This window comes from Mytilus californianus, unplaced genomic scaffold (genome assembly GCF_021869535.1).
Source record: "Mytilus californianus isolate M0D057914Y unplaced genomic scaffold, xbMytCali1.0.p SCAF_4, whole genome shotgun sequence".
Classification (NCBI taxonomy): domain Eukaryota; kingdom Metazoa; phylum Mollusca; class Bivalvia; order Mytilida; family Mytilidae; genus Mytilus; species Mytilus californianus.
In genome coordinates, this window is record NW_026262690.1 from 75,445,162 (window position 1) to 75,467,598 (window position 22,437).

The 22,437-nt window shown below is 31.3% G+C and overlaps 1 protein-coding gene across 7 annotated transcripts; it reads right to left on the reverse strand.

Moving 5' to 3' along the window:
- Nucleotides 1–798: 798 nt before the first annotated feature.
- Nucleotides 799–20,063, reverse strand: LOC127738544 (metallo-beta-lactamase domain-containing protein 1-like). Of its 7 annotated transcripts, none has more exons than XM_052249835.1 (6): nt 19,981–20,063; nt 15,134–15,212; nt 13,255–13,353; nt 10,266–10,429; nt 6,587–6,701; nt 799–6,188 (listed from the first exon to the last, which is right to left on the reverse strand). In XM_052249835.1, exons 2-6 carry the CDS (start codon nt 15,207–15,209, stop codon nt 5,923–5,925), a joined length of 720 nt encoding a protein of 239 aa, XP_052105795.1. In that variant the 5' UTR covers nt 15,210–15,212; nt 19,981–20,063; the 3' UTR covers nt 799–5,922. The 7 variants fall into 7 exon arrangements, with proteins under 7 accessions (XP_052105795.1, XP_052105792.1, XP_052105794.1 ...); XM_052249832.1 differs by having other exon boundaries at nt 19,945–20,063; XM_052249834.1 differs by having other exon boundaries at nt 15,134–15,221; nt 19,945–20,063.
- Nucleotides 20,064–22,437: the final 2,374 nt, after the last annotated feature.

Below are 22,437 nucleotides of genomic sequence, written 5' to 3' on the forward strand. Positions count from 1 at the left end.
GAACGGTAAAAGTGACGCCACCAAAATTCAAACTTTATCTGTGTTTTGTGGTAATAAGCATTGTGTATAAGTTTTATAACATTTGGTTGAGGCAAACTAAAGTAAAGGAACGGAAACGAAAAATTCAGCAATTTTTCCATTTGTAAAGGGGCATAACTCTAGAACGGTAAAAGTGACGCCACCAAAATTCAAACATGATCTGTGTTTTGTGGTAATAAGCATTGTGTATAAGTTTCATAACATTTGGTTGAGGCAAACTAAAGTTAGAGAACGGAAACCAATTTTTGGACGTACGTACGGACGGACGGACAGGGGTAAAACTTAATGCCCCCTCTGCTACGGTGGGGGCATAAAAATGTCATAGAGATCCATTCACTTAAACTAAAGTTATTGTCCGGAAACCAATGTGTCTTCGGACAATGACGACGACATCATACCATTATACGATCCCAAAATTTTTTTTGCAGTTGTATAAAAAAATGAATTGAAGTTGGTAATCAAGGAATTTATTCGCATAGCAACATTTTAAACCAATTTTACTCCAAGCATCTATAGACTGCTGTAGTCGTCGTTTGCTACTTAAGGAGGAAAATGATAACATTGATTGGAAGTTTTATTTTTATTTCAATTTATTTCTATTTTTACTATTTACCAGAACGTTTTTCCTTGAATCCATAATTGATAGCGTTCTTGCTAAAATGGGACAAACATTGAGAAGTCTAGTTTTCAGTGTTTACAGGGGAGGTAATATTTTGTCACTAGATTTCCCACTGCATTTAGAGAGAAAAACATAAGAAACATAATTAACTTTTAATCACTCGTAAACTTTAGCACTTCAAAACAAATACATGATTGAAAAAAATAATAATATTGCATCAGTATATCATTAAGCCTTGAATAAATATATGAAAGTAATATTCAGGATTATTCCAGTAAAATGAACGTGGGAGGATAAGAAAGGAAGGTTAATTGATTGAACTTGATGTAAGTTATATATGGTTGTTTATCTTTTCCATTCAAACTGCTCAAAGTATGTTGGTCTGTGATGCAGTCTTTTCCAACCCTGCTCCCCCCCGACCCACATCCATTTTAATCAGAATAGTCCTCAATTTAATCATTTAAATAAAAGAAGATATATAATATTGTAATACATTATATGTAAAATAACCCATATCAAACATACAATGCAGAGAGAAAGTGCAATTATTTACTTTGTTGACTTGATGAATATTTATGATCTAAAAGTTCTCATAGTATTTTTCAATTAATATCACAGTCAAGGGTAAACAAATAAATGAAGGCTACACTGGGTGAAGCATGATATATGTGATACAACCATCCAAAGAATGGTGTATGATTGCAAATGAGACAACTATCCACCCAAGTTAAAATGAAGTGGACTTTATTATGGATTTGGTTGATGTTGGGTTTCTGTCTCATAAATGTTGAACTCAAGTGTCTTCTTTAATTCATTAAATCTTTTTGATGTTTGTCCTCTTTTACCACTTCTGTTTGAAATAATTAGTGCTATGTCTTTGAGAAAAGCACTAAAACTACAGATACAAATTCAAATATTCTAGCTTTAAGGCTGTTGTCTTTCAATTATGGGTTGGTATTATATATTTTCAAATTAATGAGTTTTTGCTTTGCAAAAATAAAATGCTCCACAGGGCGCAGCTTGATACGACCGCAGAGGTCGAACCCTGAACAGTTGGGGCAAGTATGGACACAACATTCAAGCTTGATACAGCTCTGAATTTGGATTGTGATTAAATATTTGACACAGCATAGGTTTCTGAGACAGGATGAATGTGGTCTAAGAACTTAAAAATTTTAAATTTGACATTCACCTATTATGGTCCAATATCCAAAATCTAAATACATGGTTAGATTCAGCATATCAAAGAACCCCAAGAATTCAATTTTTGATGAAATCAAACAAAGTTTAATTTTGGACCCTTTTGACCTCAATGTGGACAAAGTTGATAACGGGGCCCAAAAATCAAAAATCTAAATACATGGTTAGATTCGGCATATCAAAGAACCCCATATATTCAATTTTTGTTGAAATCAAACAAAGTTTAATTTTGGACCCCGATTTGGACCAACTTGAAAACTGGGCCCATAATCAAAAATCTAAATACATGTTTAGATTCAGCATATCAAAGAACCCTAAAAATTCAATTTTTGTTAAAATCAAACTAAGTTTAATTTTGGACCCTTTGGACTTTAATGTAGACCAATTTGAAAACAGAACCAAAAATTAAGAATCTAAATACACCGTTAGATTCGGCATATCAAAGAACCCATATAATTCAATTTTTGATGAAATCAAACAAAGTTAAATTTTGGACCCTTTGGACCTCAATGTGGACCAATTTAAAAATGGGGCCCAAAATCCAAAAACTTAATACACGGTTAGATTCAGCATATTAAAGAACCCCAAGAATTCAAGAATAAAACCCATTGAAATTGATCAAGAAATAAGCAATTTATACGAAGTATCTTCTTTTGCACAATACTGTGCAATTGAAAATTTCTTGCTATTGCGCAATACTGTACAATTGACAATTTCTTGCTATTGCGCAATATTGTGCTATTGGATATTTCTTGCTATTGCGCAATACAGTGCAATTGAAGATTTCTTGCTATTGCGCAATACTGTGCAATTGAAGATTTCTTGCTATTGTGCAATACTGTGCAATTGAAAATTTCTTGCTATTGCACAATACTTATTATATAATAATTTACACATCCTGTTTGGTGTGTATCTCCTACCATATCATTATTATTTGCTTTTAAATATTAATCAGAAATAACCAACTTAAAATGGAAAATTTTAAAAGAAAAAAAAAAGGAAAAAAAAAAAAAAAAAGAAAAACAAAAAATCCCCCCTCCCAAATTTTTTGAACCCCCTTATGATTCATCACCCCAAAACTCAATACCAGCCTTCCCTTTGTGGTATGGTACCTTGCAGTACAATTTCAGAGAGATCCATACACTTGAACACAAGTTATTGTCTGGAAACTAGAAAAATGCTTATTTTTGGCCCCTTTTTGGCCCCCAATTCCTAAACGTTTCGGGCAATTACCCCCAAACTCAATTCCAGCTTTCCCTTTGTGATATGGAACCTTGTAGTACAATTTCAGAAATATCCAAACACTTACACACAAGTTATTGTCATGAAACTAGAAAAATGCTTGTTTTTTGCCCCTTTTTTGGCCCCTAATTCCTAAAATTTTGAGGCAATTACCCCCAAAATCAATTACAGCCTTCCCTTTGTGATATGGAACCTTGTGGTACAATGTCAGAGAGATCCATACACTTACACACAAGTTATTGTCTGGAAGTTACAATATGCTTATTTTTGGCCCCTTTTTGGCCCCTAATTCCTTAACTGTTGGTACCATAACCCCCAAAATCAATCCCAACCTTCCTTTCGTGGTATTGAACCTTATGGTAAAATTTCATGGAGATCCATTCACTTAAACTAAAGTTAGAGTGCGAAAACCAATGTGTCTTCGGATGACGCCGGACGACGCCAGACGACGACGACGACGACAACGCCAACGTCATACCAATATACGACCAAAAAATTTTTAATTTTTGCAGTCGTATAAAAATGATAATAATAAACACAATGTACAATAACGAACATGTATCTGTTTTCTTAGACAAAAAGAGTATTCTCTAAAGTAAATAAAAGAAACAACACATCTGATGGTAATAAAATAAAAAAAGCATTGCGTAACTGTAGAAGAGGTTTTCAGTTTAGGTGTAAAAATTATCAAACTTTTTTGATATATTAATTATTAAAAAATCTATCTGAAAAAAGCATGACCAAATTCAAAAGGGAATAGACTAGAAAACTAGCAATGGTCATGTTTTGGAATACATTAGTGGAATGGTTACTTATTCATGTATTACTGAGGATTCATAATTATATGTGGGTAACCAATTTCTGTGGATTTTGAAAGTATAGATTAACTACAAATTTAAAAGTTCAACTGAGTGTAAATTTTCTATAAGGGCTGTTCCATTAAAACATACATGGTACCCAGGGAAGGCACTTTGAAAACGGAGTGACCACCCATAGAAGCCATTTTAGAGTCCTGCATAATTTTAAACCAGTTAAACACAATATTTCACACCCACCCATAGTGGCATATTTAAGTTGCCTTCCCTGGGTCCCATATATGTTTTTATGGAACAGCCCTAAGCTGTATGACGACTTTAGCAAAACCAAAAAATCAAAAATATCCACAAAAATACAATTTTTCCTCCATCCACTAAGATTGGTACCCTGGCACAAAGATAAATGCATCAACAGTACCATATAAATATTACAAAATGATTGAAATTTCTACAAAGTTATTTTCTATGAAAAAAATATTCATATGATAATTAATAACTCTATTAAATTTGTATTTCAAAGAATACTAGCAGTTGATTAGAATTTGGGCTCACCAAACCAAATTTTTTACTCTATACCAACAATTTGAGCACCAAGAAGGCCGTCAAGCTTTATAAGCTTCATTAAGGAATAAATGTATGTTATTCAAAGTGAAAAAAATCTTAAACTAAAAACAGTTAAATTAATTCTGTATAATATATACTGTAGCACTATCATCATCATACTATGTACAAACAGACATCTATGTCCTCCTTAAACAACTTCACATCTATATCATGGATACTGCAATTTGAAAAAAATATGCAGTGTATTATGCTGAAAGTGTGCAGCTATAAATATCTAGCTATAACAAATGATAAAACGACTAAAGCAATCAGAGTTATTTTTTTGGACATCAGTTTCACTTGTTTTCAAAAGTTATGTTGGCCTAGGTTACATCTCAACAGATATTGATAGGAGCCTGCATTTCTTTTTTAAATGTGAATAGTTAAATATTTTGATTCTGTAGAATGTTAGCAATTAACAAAATAATATGGTAAAATGACTAAATATTTGCTTAGCACTAAATTCGTTGCAAATGTGGGAAATACATGTATGTAAACAATCAATTTAATTAAGATTAATTGTGTTTATTCTAAATATTTTTTAAAGTTTTCATTACAAGTGACATGAAAAAGAAAAGCAAGTTTAATTAAATTCATGAGTTTATAGGTACACTAAATATTGTGTGCAAGAGTGTCAGAAAAATTATGCTAATCCATAGTCATGATAGTGCATTGTTTTAATTTACAATTAACGTAAACATGTCATTGTGATCTGTCTTGTTACCTAGCCAAGCAAATAACAAAGAAAACAGGCTCTGTAGCAGTTAGTGAGTTATTTCACCTTATCTAGTGATTTGCAATACATCTTAACCATAAAATGCATTAGAAAATTAACGAACAAATGTAGTTTTGACACATAACTCATATGAATATGAATCCATTCCATTTTGGTTGCTTTTTCATAGTGTTATTACCATGTCCTGATAATTAGGTAAATAAAAATTTTGTAATTATTTTCAAAGAAATCATAAATGATAAGAAAATTTGCAACTTGCAATATGATCATATTTGTACTTGACCTTATAGTAATGACTTTTTTAAAAGCTCTATTGATTCATAATATCAACATTGCAGATATTGTCAATAAAACAGATAAGAAAGTATGAACACAATATAGTATATTATATATCTGTCTTTCAGCTGAAAACAAATGCCAAAGCCATGCAAATCATATTTAGCCAGCCTGGTCCATCTAATAATGTTTATCAGCAAAGCGTAAATCAACTCACAAAACCTGAAGATTGTCAATAACACTATTCATTTAGGTGTAGGTATAGTAAGTACATGTTTCATAATGAAAAGTACGGTCACCTTTACAATGATTTATAATGCTACAGATCCTGATTAATCATGTCACTGATCACGATTAATCATGTCATTGATCATGATTATCCCACATTGCTGTTAAACCACATCATCATACACAATGTATTCTGATGTCTCAGAAATGACACCACTAGGAGTAACAGCAGTATACTCTTCATAAAAGACCACTTGCATCTGAGTCTTGTAACTTTCTGGGACTTTAAACATTGGCCCATGGCCAGGTATGATATAGTCTGCTATTTGTAACATGCCAATACGATTTGCTTCCTGATCTTCTGGCCTTTCACTATTGTCTTGCCATAAACTTGGCTCTCGTAGATCTTCAAAGCATTCAAATAAATCTCCTGTCAATATAAATAAGGATTTTTACATATATTCATAACACATGAACTTAATCATGTTAATTATTCATTTAATAGATTTTTGATTCTCTATTTTGGTATCATCATCATAATTATGGTAGATTTGTAAAACACAATTTCAGTATCAAATTAAATGCTATCTGTATTATAATTAAGCATTGGTAAAACCATGATGCAAGCCTTGTACAAGGGTTAGTTTGTGAAGGGCTCTTAACATTTGCATATTTGTAGGAAATGAAGTTTCACAAAACAATATCCACAATTAAATTTTGTAGTTAAGTCCTTGAAAAATGTATGCAGTCACAAAGGTCCTTCAGGCACTATAAATCTTAAATTATTCTATTTGGTTTCTGTTTATTAATTCTATAAGTTTATCTAACCTGTAATAGCGACAATGCCTTTATCTGTTTCCCTTACAATGACTGAGACATCTTTCCCTGTGTGTCCAGGTGTTGGCACCACTTCTACATAATCATCTATCTCATAGGGAATACCCTGAAATTAATAATATTTACAGGTGAAGAAAGAGAGGTGTTAGAAGTATAATAAAATCAAAGTTAGTTGAAAATCTTATACAATCTGATTAAAATACAGATACAGATGCTTTGCTTACAAGGATCTGAAAACACTCAGTTTTACTTTCTGTTCTGGTAATTATTACATCTGCCAATGAAAATGCAGCCTTCAAATTTTTGAAGGTATATATTAATCCGACAAAACCAGAGGACCTCGAAAGGTCTTTAAAACAGAAAGTAAAACGGAGAATTTTCAGATACGGGTTAGTAAAGCTTAGACGTAGGAACTATATCTTAATCAGATTGAAGGAATATTAATTTGCTAACAATATTTCATAAATTATGTAATTTGTTCAAAAACTAGAACATGCAAACAATGGCAACAAGACATCATCCATGTCATATAATATGTGTAAAATTTTCAGAAGTGTAAATTTGTTCTCAATATTTAAGTCTTTTCTGAACTAAACAAGTGTCCCCTCCCCAGATGAAAAGAATGATCGACTATATAATTTTGTAAAAAGAGTAAATGTGATGTTTTTTTATCCATCATGCCCAGGATTCAAATATGATTTATCCATGTATACAAGTATCTTAAGATGCATAAAGAAAGTATAACATGTATAAGGCCACTTTTTTGGTCTAATGAATTTGAAAATCAAAAAGTGTAACATCTTTAACAAATAGCACCCCTAAGATGTTTACAAGACTTCAGATATCAGGAATAATTGCTTCCAATTTTGCCATACGTATTTGTTTTAGCTTTCAAAGCAAAACTTCTAAACTGCCAAAATAGCCTCATTTTGATATCTTGAATCAATATTTAGATATGAGCCAAGGTATTACCCCAGAATATATTTTTTATCCCAAAATATATTTTGCTATAAGATGTCGCATACAAAGATCTAATTTTGTATAAAATAACTTTTTGGGTAAGTCAATGAAAGACATAGAGCTGCAAAATAGAGGATATTAATGCCATATTCTAGTTGCTGGAAAAATGCATCACAAAAATGAATAACTTACAGCAAGTTAAGCTAAATGGACTTTAAACATTAATTTTAATACATTATTTACTGTTGCATGCAAATTTTAAATCGACAAATGTACTTCATATAATGTTTAATGCACTGAATATACATGTATAGTAAAACATCATCAAAAGACATTTCTAGCATTCCATTACATGCTACTAATGTTCATGAATGCCTTAATAGATGTTTATTGGTTCTTTGTGTTATTGGGATGAATTGCTGTATCATTGAGGCAAATCAGTACCCTGTATCTTCTCTTATCAATCTTTTAATTAAATAACTGTTTATCTTTACTGAAAGATTACATATTTAAGTATGTTCTCTCTTGTTTATGACTTTTTGTCAGATATTCGGAATCCTCTAGTTTTATCCACATAGTTTTTGAAAGAAAAAAGGTGCCAATGTTAAATGTATGAAAAATCTAGATAGAATCATTTTTGCCAAATTTTCAATTGATTATATCTCAAAAACAAGGACATGGACCATTCATTTTTTTTTCTGCTTTATAATTTCTGTTATTTATGCACTATCAACTTATAAGAGTCTTTAATAAAAATGCTCCGCTGGGCGCAGCTTGATATGACCGCAGAGGTCGAACCCTGAACAGTTGGGGCAAGTATGGACAAAACATTCAAGCTTGATACAGCACTGAATTTGGATTGTGATTAAATATTTGACACAGCATAGGTTTCTGACACAGAATGAATGTGGTCTAAGAACTTAAAATTTTTTAATTTACCTTTTCAAACCATATCATTATTATTTGCTTTTATATATAAATCAGAAATAACCAATTTAAAATGGAAAATTTTAAAGAAAAAAAAGGTGAAAAAAATCCCCCCCCCCTCAAATTTTTTGAACCCCCTTATGATTCATCACCCCCAAACTCAATCCCAGCCTTCCCTTTGTGTTACAATGTATGGTGCCTTGCAGTACAATTTCAGAGAGATCCGTACACTTGAACACAAGTTATTGTCTGGAAACTAGAATAAACTGCTTCGCTGAGTGCAGCTGGATACGCCCGCAGAGGTTTAACCCTGAACAGTTGGGGAAAAAATGGACACAATATTCAAGCTTGATACAGGTCTGAATTTGGATTGTAATTAAATATTTGACATACATCTATTACAGGTTTCTGAATAATTGTAGTCAAAGAACTTGAAGTTGGTTATATGAATTGAATTTATATTCAATTAAAGATTTCTTGCTGTTGTGCAATACACTGTGCTGTTGCGCAATACTTAGTAAATCTGTCTGTTTATAAAATTCTAAAGGGAGCTTACATCAATAGATATAAACAGTTCACCAAAGTTTCATACTAATTGCTGAAAACATTTTTGAGTTTTTGTCTGAAAACCGGAAAATCCCCCCTTTTTTAATGAATAAACCCCATAATTCGGAAATTTAAAATCTAAAATTTATAAAATTCTAAAGGGAGCTTACATCAATAGATATCAACAATTCATCAAAGTTTCATGAGAACTGCTGAAAGCATTTTTGAGTTATTGTCCGAAAACTGGAAAATCCCCCTTTTTTTTATGAATAAAACCCCATAACTCGGAAAGTAAAATCTAAAATTTATAAAAATCCAAAGGGAGCTCATGTCAATAGATATAAGCAATTAACCAAAATTTCTTGCAAGTTGGTGAAAGCATTCTTGAGTTATTGTCCAAAAACTGGAAAATCCCCCTTTTTTTAATGAATAAAACCCCATAACTTGGAAACGTAAAATCTAAAATTGATAAAAACGAAAGGGAGCTCACGTCAATAGATATAAACAATTCACCAAAGTTTTAAGCAAATTGGTTAAAGCGTTTTTGAGTTAATGTCCAACATGTTGACGACGGACGGACGTACAACAGTATACCATAATATGTCCCGTAAACGGGCGTATAAAAATGCTTATTTTTGGCCCCCTTTTGGCCCCTTCTCCTAAACGTTTTGGGCAATTACCCCCAAACTCAATTCCAGCTTTCCCTTTGTGATATGGAACCTTGTAGTACAATTTCAGAAAGATCCATACACTTACACACAAGTTATTGTCATGAAACTAGAAAAATGCTTGTTTTTTGCCCCTTTTTTGGCCCCTAATTCCTAAAATGTTGATGCAATTACCCCCAAAATCAATCCCAGCATTCCCTTTGTGATATGGAACCTTGTGGTACAATGTCAGAGAGATCCATACACTATCACACAAGTTATGTCTGGAAGTTACAAAAATGCTTATTTTTGGCCCCTTATTCCTTAACTAATGTTACCATAACCCCCAAAATCGTTCCCAACCTTTCTTTTGTGGTATTGAACTTTGTGGTAAAATTTCATAGAGATCCATTCACTTAAACAAAAGTTAGAGTGGGAAAACCAATGTGTCTTCGGACGACGACGACGCCGGACGACGACGCCAACGTCATACCAATATACAACCACAAAAATTTTTTGCGGTCGTATAAAAAGCAGGTTATTTTTGAAACAGGGGAGAGAACATCCTTAAGATCACATTCATTTGTTACCTTGTCAAATTGATGTAACATATACTGCTCCCCAACACATACATCATAACACACTATGTGTACTGCATTAGTAAACAGATTGTTATTACCAACATGATCTCCATGGCCATGACTGCATACTACAAAACTAATCTGTTCTGGTTTCAGACCATGCTTTTCTAATCCTGAAAAAAACAATCTTTGAATTAGGCAATTCTAAAACCAAAGTATCATAAATGTATTTTTTATATATTTTCTTCTTTACCTTTTAACATTAATATGTTGCTTTGATAAAAATTACTTAAAACTTATCTATAAACAAGAGTGCACACGCTGAAATGTCTCGCCTGCTTTACTACCATTGATTTTATGTTGATAGCCCTAAATATAAAGTTTTATTTCAAGTATCACATTTACTTATCATGATCCAAGAAAATGAGGTTAAGGTCAGATAAACCAAGCCAGAAATACATGTACACCTTACAATCATTCCATACACCAAATATAGTTGACCTATTGCTCATAGTATACAAGAAACAGACCAAACTATGAAAACTTTATATTGACCAATGAACCATGAATATGAGGTCAAGGTCAGATGAACCCTGTCAGACAAACATGTTCACTTTACAATCATTCCATGGATTAAATATAGTTGACATAATATATAGTATCTAAAAACAAACTTTTAAAAAAAACCATGAAAACTTATCATTGACCAATGAACCATGAAAATGAGGTCAAGGTCAGATGATACCTGCCAGACAGACATATAAATATAACAATCATTCCATACACCAAACATAGTTGACCTATTGCTTGAAGTCTAAGAAAAACAGACCAAAACACAAACTTAACATTGAGCAATGAACCATGAAAATGAGGTCAAGATCAAATAAAACCTGCCAGACTGACATGTACATCATAAAATATTTCCATACACCCAAATACAGTTGACCTATTGCATACAGTATTAGAAAAATAGACCAAAACACAAAAACTTAACATTAACCACTGAACCAAGAAAATGAGGTCAAGGTCAGATGAAACCTGCCAGTTGGACATGTACACCTTACAATCATTCCATACACCAAATATAGTAACTGAGATATGGACTTCACCACGAAAACTTAACCTTGTTCACTGATCCATGAAATGAGTTCAAGGTCAAGTGAAAACTGTCTGACAGGCATGAGGACTGTGTAAGGTATGATAATTATAATAAGAGAGAAATTAACATTACAAAAAATCTTAAATCTTTTTTTCAAGTAGTCACTGAACCATGAAAATGAGGTCATGGACAAAGGTCATATGACAGACAGAAACTTCATAACATAAGGCATATATATACAAATTATGAAGCATCCAGGTCCTTTACCTTCTGAAATATTAATTTTTAAGTAGTTAGTTAACACTGCCAGATCACTATACCTATGTCGAGCTTTCTGCGACAAAAGTCATAGGCTTGACAAAAAATCATTTGGTTTGTATTGTTAAGAACATTTATCCAAACTTATTATACATGTGGTTGATCAAGTAAGACCTTGAGTTTAGGTCATTGGTAAGAAAGCCTAAAATAATTTTCTTACATTCTACTTTCTGTTTAAATCTTCTGAATTTACTAAGCTTGAGTGAATAATTCCATAGGGATAGAAAAGGGAAGGACCTCTATTAATAGGTATCTTTTTAGGAAAACAGGTTAAACCTTAACTTGGGAAATTCTACACGGCAATTGTTTTCTAGTTATAAATAAAAGGCATTGATTCTATATTGAGTACCCATAGTTCATGATTTATTCTTCTTTTTTGTTGCATAATAAAAATTAACCTATAATGTTTTGATTTTAGGGAGCTACCATTTGATTTTTATGGGGGGCTAGGATGAAAAATTTTGTCCTGCATTTTATTTTAGTTGTAATCTCTGTCCTGCCTTTTTATTTTTTTCTCTATACGGTCCTGCCTTTTTTTTTTAATAGTTTATCCTGACTTTTTTTACATAAATTGTCATCCTGCCTTTTTTTTTTTGCAATGTTGCTCATCCTGCCTTTTTTTTTTACTCAAAACTCCAGTCCTGCCTTTTTTTTTTTAAATTTCATCCTAGCCCCCCCCCATAAAAATCAAATGGTAGCTCCCTTATTGTCACTGGATGATAGCATTTGGTCATACATTATTTGTGTTTCTAATATGACATCCTTATTTCGCTTTGTAAACAAAGCCGTGTTTTAATTAGCACAAAATATGTTTGACACATGCATGCAAACTTAGCGTTTACATTCTCCTTATTTTCATTTTTATCCTAACAAAATATATATATTTTAGCTGCTTTTATAAAGTTAAATTATATATTGTCATTAAAACCTCATACATTTACCCTCTTTTAGTTTTTAAAATTATCAAATATGAAAAAGTAATGTGCATAATTCATGGGGAGGAAACGAGAAGAGCCAAACATTCCTAAGGTAATTTGTACACTTTAAAAAATACTGTATTTGTCCTATCAGAATTGAAATAATTCCTTCATGTCATGCTCTATGCTCATTTTAACATGAATAGGCATTATATTTGCCCACATTTTACACCTCGCTTATGCTCAGTATAAAATATCGACAAATATAATGCCTACCCATGTTAAAAAGAGCATAGAGCATGACATGAAGTAATTATTTCTAAAATTATCCAAGCAAAAATAAGTTATGACCCTTTTCAAGAGAGATATTCTGAGTAACAGAAAAAAAAAAAAGACATTGCATTCTAATTTCTAACAACCTCAAGTTTTATGACAATAATTATTTTATCCTAGGACTGTTCTTTTTAAATCAGGTACTGGTAAGGGTCATGGTCTAAAATGTTCCCTTGGGATGTCCCACATAGAAAAATCTAAATATTAATTATATGTGACACGAAAACACGTATTCCAGTTATGAAAAATTAATTTTGTTTTCTTTCATCTGATTCAATTGGAGTAGACTTCAAAATCTGCTTTAATAGTTATATATGAAATCAAATAGTACCATCAAGAATTAACTGTTTGTCCCATGGATTTCCTGTATCTACCATTATATTTTGTGGACCTTTCAGCAAGGTTATTGTTCCTGCTGCTTTCATCAAACCTACAAATACAACATTGAATGCATTATTATGATTTTAGATTTAATAGTATTGGTCTCTTTTGTTCATGTCGTTTGTTGAAAAGACTTTGACATGTTTAACAATCTTCTTCTAATTCATCATATACAACATGAAGTTTTACCTGTCTTATATCAAGGATTTGTATAGTCTCACTATACAAATCCTTGCTTATATTAATTCCTGTTGGTATTCAACAAGAAGTGGTTGTTTTATCATTTATCTTTTTTATTTTTTCTATTATTTTGAGAATTAAGTGTTGATCATGATAATGGCAAACAAGTTTCTGTTCGATATAATTTCAACTTTTAATAGATTTCATGGATTTATAGCTTCACAGATTGTGTAGAGTACTAGACATTTGTCTTTTGATAAAGACTGTGTTCCCTCTAGATTTTATCCCTTAGGTTGCTGATTCAATGACATATACTCGACATCTCTTTTTATTCAGAAAAAGACAGTTAAAATTGATTTAATTTTTCTATATTGTTAAGTACGTGTACCTTCAAAAGGACAGAAATATTCACAGAATAACGCTGTATTACAAAATAAATGTACAGTGTATTAAAATGCAATTAAACAAGAAAATACTCATAAACAAAATAATGAATATATATATACACGCTATAATTGTAAGCAACAAAAAGCATTGTCATTCTTCAAGTTCTTTTTGGACGCAGTGTTATACGTATGTTCATTTTTTTGATGGAGTTTTATACATATGTATATTGTATTTATACCAGACACTTTAATTTTAAGCATTTATTCTTCATATATCTTTTTTTTCTTATTTTCTGACCACCAGCTGTCTTGTTGCTTGTAAATCATTTCCATTCATCAAGTTCATGTACTGTCCTCCATTAATCCAATGCCTAATTCTACTCTAAAAGTCTTAAAATACAGTATTTTCTACCTATTCATCGTATTTTTTTTTTCATATAAAATCTCAGGGCTGTGTTTTTTATCAAACCGTAGATTCTAGATCGGAATCTTGTGGAATTTTTTTCTGTTCTGCTGCATAAACACATGACGCAGATAACCAGACAAGATGTATGACGTGTATGAGTGGAACTTTTAGTCATGAAATCAAATATTTCTAAATGAAATACACAAATATATCTTATTATATGTAAAACTAGAGGCTCTAAAGAGCATGTGTCCGTCACCTTGGTCTATATATGCATAGGACACTCAAACATTGTAGACCAGAATAGAATTCATGACAAAAATTTCTGTTTTGTTGATCTTGTATTGCTGATCATTTTGTCTGTTTAGTTTCTCTCTATCTTCTTTAGTTTTTGCTCAAAGCACAAAAGAGGGTAAACAATCCTAATTTAAGGGCAATTACTCCTATAACGAGTGACAGTCTACTAATTATATAATTATATCAGCAAAACTTGACTTGTTAGAAGATCTGGTCTTGCTGATCATTTTTGCTTATTTAAGTTTCTATCTATATAGCTATCATTTATAATTTTTATCATATAAAAGCAAAAAAAAATGGTAAAAATCATCATTAAACATGTTAAAGGGCAATAACTCCAAGTTGTCACAACAATTTCCACCATATTGTCTTAATTGTAGATCTTGTCTTGCTCATCATTTTTGCTTATTGCTTAAAAAATGTATGTATCCTGACTCTAGTCCTAAAAATAATGTTAAAACTATAAGCTTATTCTGAGAATAAATAACCAAGATTTCAATGGCAGGAATTTGTCTACCAAACAAAAATGATTTTTGAAAAATTACTAAAAAAAGAATTACCTGGTCCATCGGAAACAGAATATCCTTCCTTTAATACTATCACTTCATACATTTTTAAGTTGTCAGAGCTGGCCATCACCTGAAAAATCTTATGTTATAAACAAGTTCAATTAACAAAACTAAAGATATAATACATGCATGTATATATTTATTGAAGCATAATGTAACTTATTAACTACAAAATGTCCAACGGGGAAAGCTGAATAAGTGAATACTGTAAATTTAATCAGAAATTATTGTGTGCATTTATTATTGCGATTTTTCAAGAATGGACAAAAATGTGAGATTATGATTTCAGGAAAAGCTACATACAGATATACATCATGTACATGTATGTACTAGAAATCATAATGCAAATTTGTATTATTCTGATATATATTTATACTCACTGTCACCCAGTACTATTATTCACACTTATAAAAACCTCGCAATAATTTCTGAATTTACAGTATTCAAAAGTATGTGTAGAGTGTAGCCATACATATTTTTGAACATTGTATTATTTTCTTTCCACAAAAATGTGCTGGTTTTTTTCTATACATGTAGATCTTAATAATATTATAGATCTTTAAGCTAAACTTACAAAGTATGAAATCAGCATTACAGTAAGGAAATCTAATATTGAGGTCAATACTAACTAAACTATTACCTGTAATCCTTAAACTTCTATAAACCTTTTGAGTCACTACTCTGACAGCATACATGTGTTTTAGTGTTCTACAACTTAGCTACATGTAAATTAAATCTGATGGTGCAACAATTGCCTTCAAATAAATTTAAATTTTCTTCTGACATCTCTGAGAAAATTTCACTTATAATTATATGAAAGTGTCATCGTTTTTCACAACCACTGCCTATTTATTTATCTAGTTTCTGTTTTCCAAAAATTTCACCAACATATCAGTTACCAAAACCCCTTCTATTGTTCCCAGAAAACTAAATATGGGACAATGTTTTGTAAAAACTATGTCCGTTCATTGACAAATTGCAACTTCTAGTCAAAATCTGAATCCAAAAACTTTTTTTACTACCCTTCTGAAACATGAGCCATGAGGTTTTTTTTCTTAAGAAAGATAGAAATTAGAATCAACAATTAGTTTGACCCATGGCATTCTTTTACATGTATTCTCAAGGAATATTTTGATAAGATAAAATTGATTTTCAAATGTACATGATGTTTATGTTAAAGGATAGGTATTTTCAAAAAAAAATTTACAGATTCTGAATAGAAGTTGCATGTGTAGTACATGTACTAAAATAAAAATGTAGTAGCTAAAAATATAGTTTTACAGGCTTGATAAAGGATTTTGTTTATATCTAAATCTGCAATGGTCTAGACTAAAAATCTCTTATCCAAACTCTAAATTACTGCATTGTTTTAATCAATAAAACATCATAAGAACTATAAAACTTGAGTTTAATTAGAAGAATGCACAACTTTCACTGTGCACCTGTCTCATATTAGACAAATCATTCAGAGATGTCAGACTTTGTCTCTCCTGTCAGACTCTTCATCAGAAAATGACTTTGAAAATGAAATGAAAAAAAAATATTGAATTTTTAGTGAGAGAAAATCTTCTACAAAGGAATAATAATAATAAAAAATGTTTTGCATAGTTTATTTCTATATTATTTTTATTATCAATTGATTTCACCTTTATCTTGAGTTTAATTAGAAGAATGCACAACTTTCACTGTGCACCTGTCTCATATTAGACAAATCATTCAGAGATGTCAGACTTTGTCTCTCCTGTCAGACTCTTCATCAGAAAATGACTTTGAAAATGAAATGAAAAAAAAATATTGAATTTTTAGGGTGAGAAAATCTTCTACAAAGGAATAATAATAATAAAAAATGTTTTGCATAGTTTATTTCTATATTATTTTTATTATCAATTGATTTCACCTTTATCTTATATATTATTCAATAAACATGGATCAGATGTAGACTTGTGTACATAGTATATAATTCAATGAGACATCTTTGTAATTATGGTTAATACATAAAAATATGAATTCAATTAATCATATTCACCAAGTTGTAGAACTGGTCAAAATTGTATGGTACTTTCAAAAACAAGAAGTCTTGTCAGTTTCACTTACTGTCTGACATAACTCTCTGAGTTTTCATTGACACTGACAGTGATTGATCAACATCCCTGATTACTGCCAGAAAATAAAAGATTCAGAGTAAAAAGACTATAAAGTACAATACATGCTGTACGTAGAAATAGTACAAATAATTATGGTGTCATTGAAGGCTAATATACATGTATTTTATGCATTGGTTACTTTAGCAGGTTGGGAACAACCCCTCAAATGAGGGATAACCCCTCAATGTAATGACTATCCCTTGTATGAGGGGTAAATTTCAAGTGATAAAAACTATTTTTTTTGTAAAAAACACTTCTTAGTACAAAATGGCACATATTTATATTATTTGCAAAAACTTTTCCCAAAGAACTATACATCTATCTGGTATTTTTATTGCCAAAACATGTCCAAGAATTTTGGAATATTCATGGACTTCAATCTTTTTTATTATTAATAAAATGCTTTGCTGGGCGCAGCTTGATACAACCGCAGAGGTCGAACCCTGAACAGTTGGGGCAAGTATGGACACAACATTCAAGCTTGATACAGCTCTGAATTTGGATTGTGATTAAATATTTGACACAGCATTGGTTTCTGACACAGAAAGAATGTGGTCTAAGAACTTGATTTTTTTTAATTTACCTATTATGGTCCAATGTCCAAAATCAAAATACATGGTTAGATTCAGCATATCAAAGAACCCCATATATTAAATTTTTGTTGAAATCAAACAAAGTTTAATTTTGGACCCCAATTTGGACCAACTTGAAAACTGGGCCAAAAATCTAAAATCTAAATACATGTTTAGATTCAGCATATCAAAGAACCCCAAGAATTCAATTTTTGTTAAAATCAAACCAAGTTTGATTTTGGACCCTTTGGACCTTAATGAAGACCAATTTAAAAAAACAGGCCACAAAAATTAAAAATCTAAATACACGGTTAGATTTGGCATATCAAAGAACCCCAATAATTCAATTTTTGATGAAATCAAACGAAGTTTAATTTTGGACCCTTTTGACCTCAATATGAACCAATTTGATAGCGGGGTCCACAAATAAAAAATCTAAATACATGGTTAGATTCAGCATATCATAGAACCCCATATATTCAATTTTTATTGAAATCAAACAAAGTTTAATTTTGGACCCCAATTTGGACCAACTTGAAAACTGGGCCAAAAATCAAAAATCTAAATACATGTTTAGATTCAGCATATCAAAAAACCCCATATATTCAATTTTTGTTAAAATCAAACAAAGTTTAATTTTGGACCCTTTGGACCTTAATGTAGACCAATTTGAAAACTGGCCCCAAAATTAAAAATCTAAATACACGGTTAGATTCGGCATAACAAATAAATAAATGTGGTCAAAGATTTTACAAATCTAATGCGCCATACTGTGCAATTAAAGATTACTTCTTGAAATTTTTCAATATTTGAAATTTGAAAAAAAAAAATATTTGAAGAATAATTCTTTTTAATTTCTGAAATCTGAAATGAGAAAAAATTGACCCCCCCACAATTTCTTTTTACCCCCCCCCCCCTTTTTTCCCCCAAAAAATTCTTTCCCTCAAGATATGGTCACAATCTCAATTCAAATTTCCAATGGAGTTTGCAACCATAGTTACCCATTTAAATTTACCATAGTGCTAACTTAATCTATTTTATAATAGAATTTAAAATATAGTGTCAAATCTTTCATATGGATTTTTTTGTAAAAAAAAAAGATGCAACATTTGCAGATATTTTTACTGGTCTTCCTTTATAAATATGCATTTCTTTAAACATAATTTAAAAGCAGTGTAAGGGAAGTAACCAAAACGTTGTATTTGGATTACCTCCCTTACACTGTTTTAAATTATCTTAATTGTTCATTAACCATTACTTTATACATAATTTAAAAGCAGTGAAAGGGAGATAATTTCAATGATGTATTTGATTTACCTCCCTTACACTGCTTTAAATTATGTTTTGTACTAAAGTATTTGTCCATTAATCAGGACAACCTTGTTTTTCCCCTAATTCCTAAACGGTTTGAGCCATAACCCCCAAAAGCAAATCCTAACCATCCCTTTGTGGTATGGAAACTTATAGTATAATTTCAGAGAGATCCATACACCGTTCCACAGTTATTGTCTGGAAACTAGAAAATGCTTATTTTTGGCCTCTTTTTGGCCCCTAATTCCTTAACTGTTGGTACCATAACCCCCAAAATCAATCCCCACCTTCCTTTTGTGGTATAGAACCTTATGGTAAAATTTCAAAGAGATCCATTCACTTAAACTAAAGTTAGAGTGCGAAAACCAATGTGTCTTCGGACGACGATGACGACAACGACAACGACGACGACGACGCCAACGTCATACTAATATACGACCGCAAAATTTTTTTGCGGTCGTATAAAAATAAGAGGACCCCTCTTTTAGAAAAGTTGTTCTAAATAATGAATTTTCCCCCTTTTAAGTTAAAAAAGCTATGTTTTTCTTTTTTCTCTTCAACAACAGCAAAATGACCCTTTTTTCTGAGGGACAGTCCCTCATTTAAGGTATATCCCTTATTTGGGGGGTTGTTCCCAACCTGTTTAGCCCTCAGCAGACGTCATGAAAAAATTTATCTGGACAAGCTACTATTAAAAAAACTATAATGAAAGTGTGCCTACCTGACATGTCGGTACGCAACAACAAATAGTATGTGCTTGCTTAATACTACTGACCTTCTTAAATGTAGTTGCAACCGAAGCTTTACTTACATATATATATATATATAGATTTACCTAACTCTGTTCGAGAAAAATCTCGTTTCGGTTTTATCAAAATATATGATCGAAGTCAATTTGAAGCTTTAAATTTATAGTGCCATACGTCCTAATATCAAACGCAAATAAGACTTTGTTTCAAAATCTTGAAGAATCCAGTCATTTCGAGAAAATATTGATAGCCTGGGTTCAGTTCAAGGTCAAAGTTCAAAAGCTTTATTTATAGAACCTCTATCATTGTAGATCATTGTGTACGGCGGCAAAAAACACAAGGATCACTATATCTTTGCAGATGATCTACTTTCAGTGATATTAGCTTGGACTATTATACTAATAATATATTATGTCCCAGATATATCAGAGAGTAAAGAAGGTCTACAGAACATGATGTAAATAAATTTAGTAGTTTCAAGGATTTGTATAGTCCTACTATAGTACACTCGGGGAGGGGGGGCACTTCAATCTTTCTTTGGTAGGGGTGGGCAGCTGAGACATCAAGTACCCCACCCTTTTCATATATTTTGTTTTTATCAAAAATATATACCCTGTCATATATCAATTAACAAAAAAAACAGACCTATAGATACATTTCCCTATCTTAGAATACTTATGAAACCTGATAAGCATCCGTTTAGTTCTAGTAACACCTAACAGAGTAACACTTTCAGTTTTATATAAATGAAAAACTTATAAAAGGTTAAATTTCCGTTCCATCTTAAAGGACGCTGACACTGGAATTTCTTTTAATATAATTGTTATCATGTTTCATATATGCAAACCTTTGAATGTTAATTAGGTGCAAAATGTCAAAATAATCGGATTTATAGCATCTATAAGTAGCATCAGTGGAAACATATAAAGATATATAGAGATAAATTACTTTGACAAATAGCCGATGCATTTACGACTGTGGTTCAACCCATCAAAAATAAATACTGACATCTAATTAGTTTTACAACCTAATGATATATTTAATCTGAATTTCTCACCTTTTTCATATATCATGGAGCATGGAATAGTGACCTATTCCAGCGGATAATCCCTACCACTCATTACATAGTAAGTGCACCCCCCCCCCCCCCCCCCCCCCCCGAGACTATACAAATCCTTGGTAGTTTCTGTGAAATTTGGCAACTTACTTTAAAATATAAATAAAAACCATGATTTTACAGCCCCATAGTTTAATTTTTAACCATAGGCAGGTACTTGGAGATAGGACAATATTTGTTTAGCCCTCCCCCTTTTTACCCAAAAATCCGTTATTTTTTCGTTTTCTATTACCTTTCACTGACCGCTGTGGATAGTAAACCTGGAATTGATAGTAAATAGCAAATACAAGTTATTTCTATGTTCATATACTGTAATACAGAAAAACGCGAAAATAATTGAAATTAATAGAAAACAAAATAAAAAAATAACGGATTTTGAAAAAAGAGGGAGGGTAAAAAAATTGTTCTGTCCCAAATACCTATGTTCTTAACTACAATGATAATATGATAAAAAAAAAATGCATTAGAATATAAATTCCTAGGAACTCTTATAAAGAACAATGACAACCTTAGTTCAAGTTTAGAAGACCTAGCAAAAATAGCAAGAAAAGTCATGTTTTCTGTTAAAGCCAAGGTAGCTTCATTGTGAAATCTCCCAATAGAAATTTCTAGTAATCTTTTTGGTAAATAAGTCCAACCAGTTTTAACTTATAACTCGGGGATATCCTCTATAGATAGCTATTTAACACGATACAGAGACAAGATAAGAGCTGATCAAAATATTAAAATCTTTGATCAAATTTCATTTATTGATAAAACTCCATTCGAAAAGGTTCACATTAGTTTTTGTAAATTTTTGCTGGGCACCAGAAAAAAAATGCTTAAAATAAAGCAGTCCGAGAAGAACTACCCTTGAACATTTATTTTTTCACAGTCTGTATCTTACCAGCCTAGATTGAAGTCTGAAAATATAAATCCATTACTTAAAGAAGCATTTATATTGTCAAAACTGCTGGACTCGCATGGTACTTATTCTTCGTATACATATGACAAGAATATTTCACCCAACCCAGACCTTTTAAATAAAGTTAATAAACTCTTTAAAGCCCTTGATTAAAAATGAATTTAAAGAAAAATTTAAAAATATTTTTGAAAATAGAATAAATAGTTAGGATGAAAATAGTAAACTGTTACTTTATAAAAATTTAAAACATAGCTTGGATAGGGTATTTTATTTAGCTTCCAATGACTTTTCTATACCGAGAAAATGCTTCACTAAGTTGATAATTAGTGACCATAATTTAGAAATAGAAAAGGGTCGCTATTATAAAATTCCTAGAAAGGATAGAATATGTAAACTGTGCCACTTGCTGGAGGATGAAAAACAATTCCTCCTTGAATGTAAAATTAACAAAAAACTAAGGGATAATCTATTTGAAAATTGTTTACCTTCTCATAACTT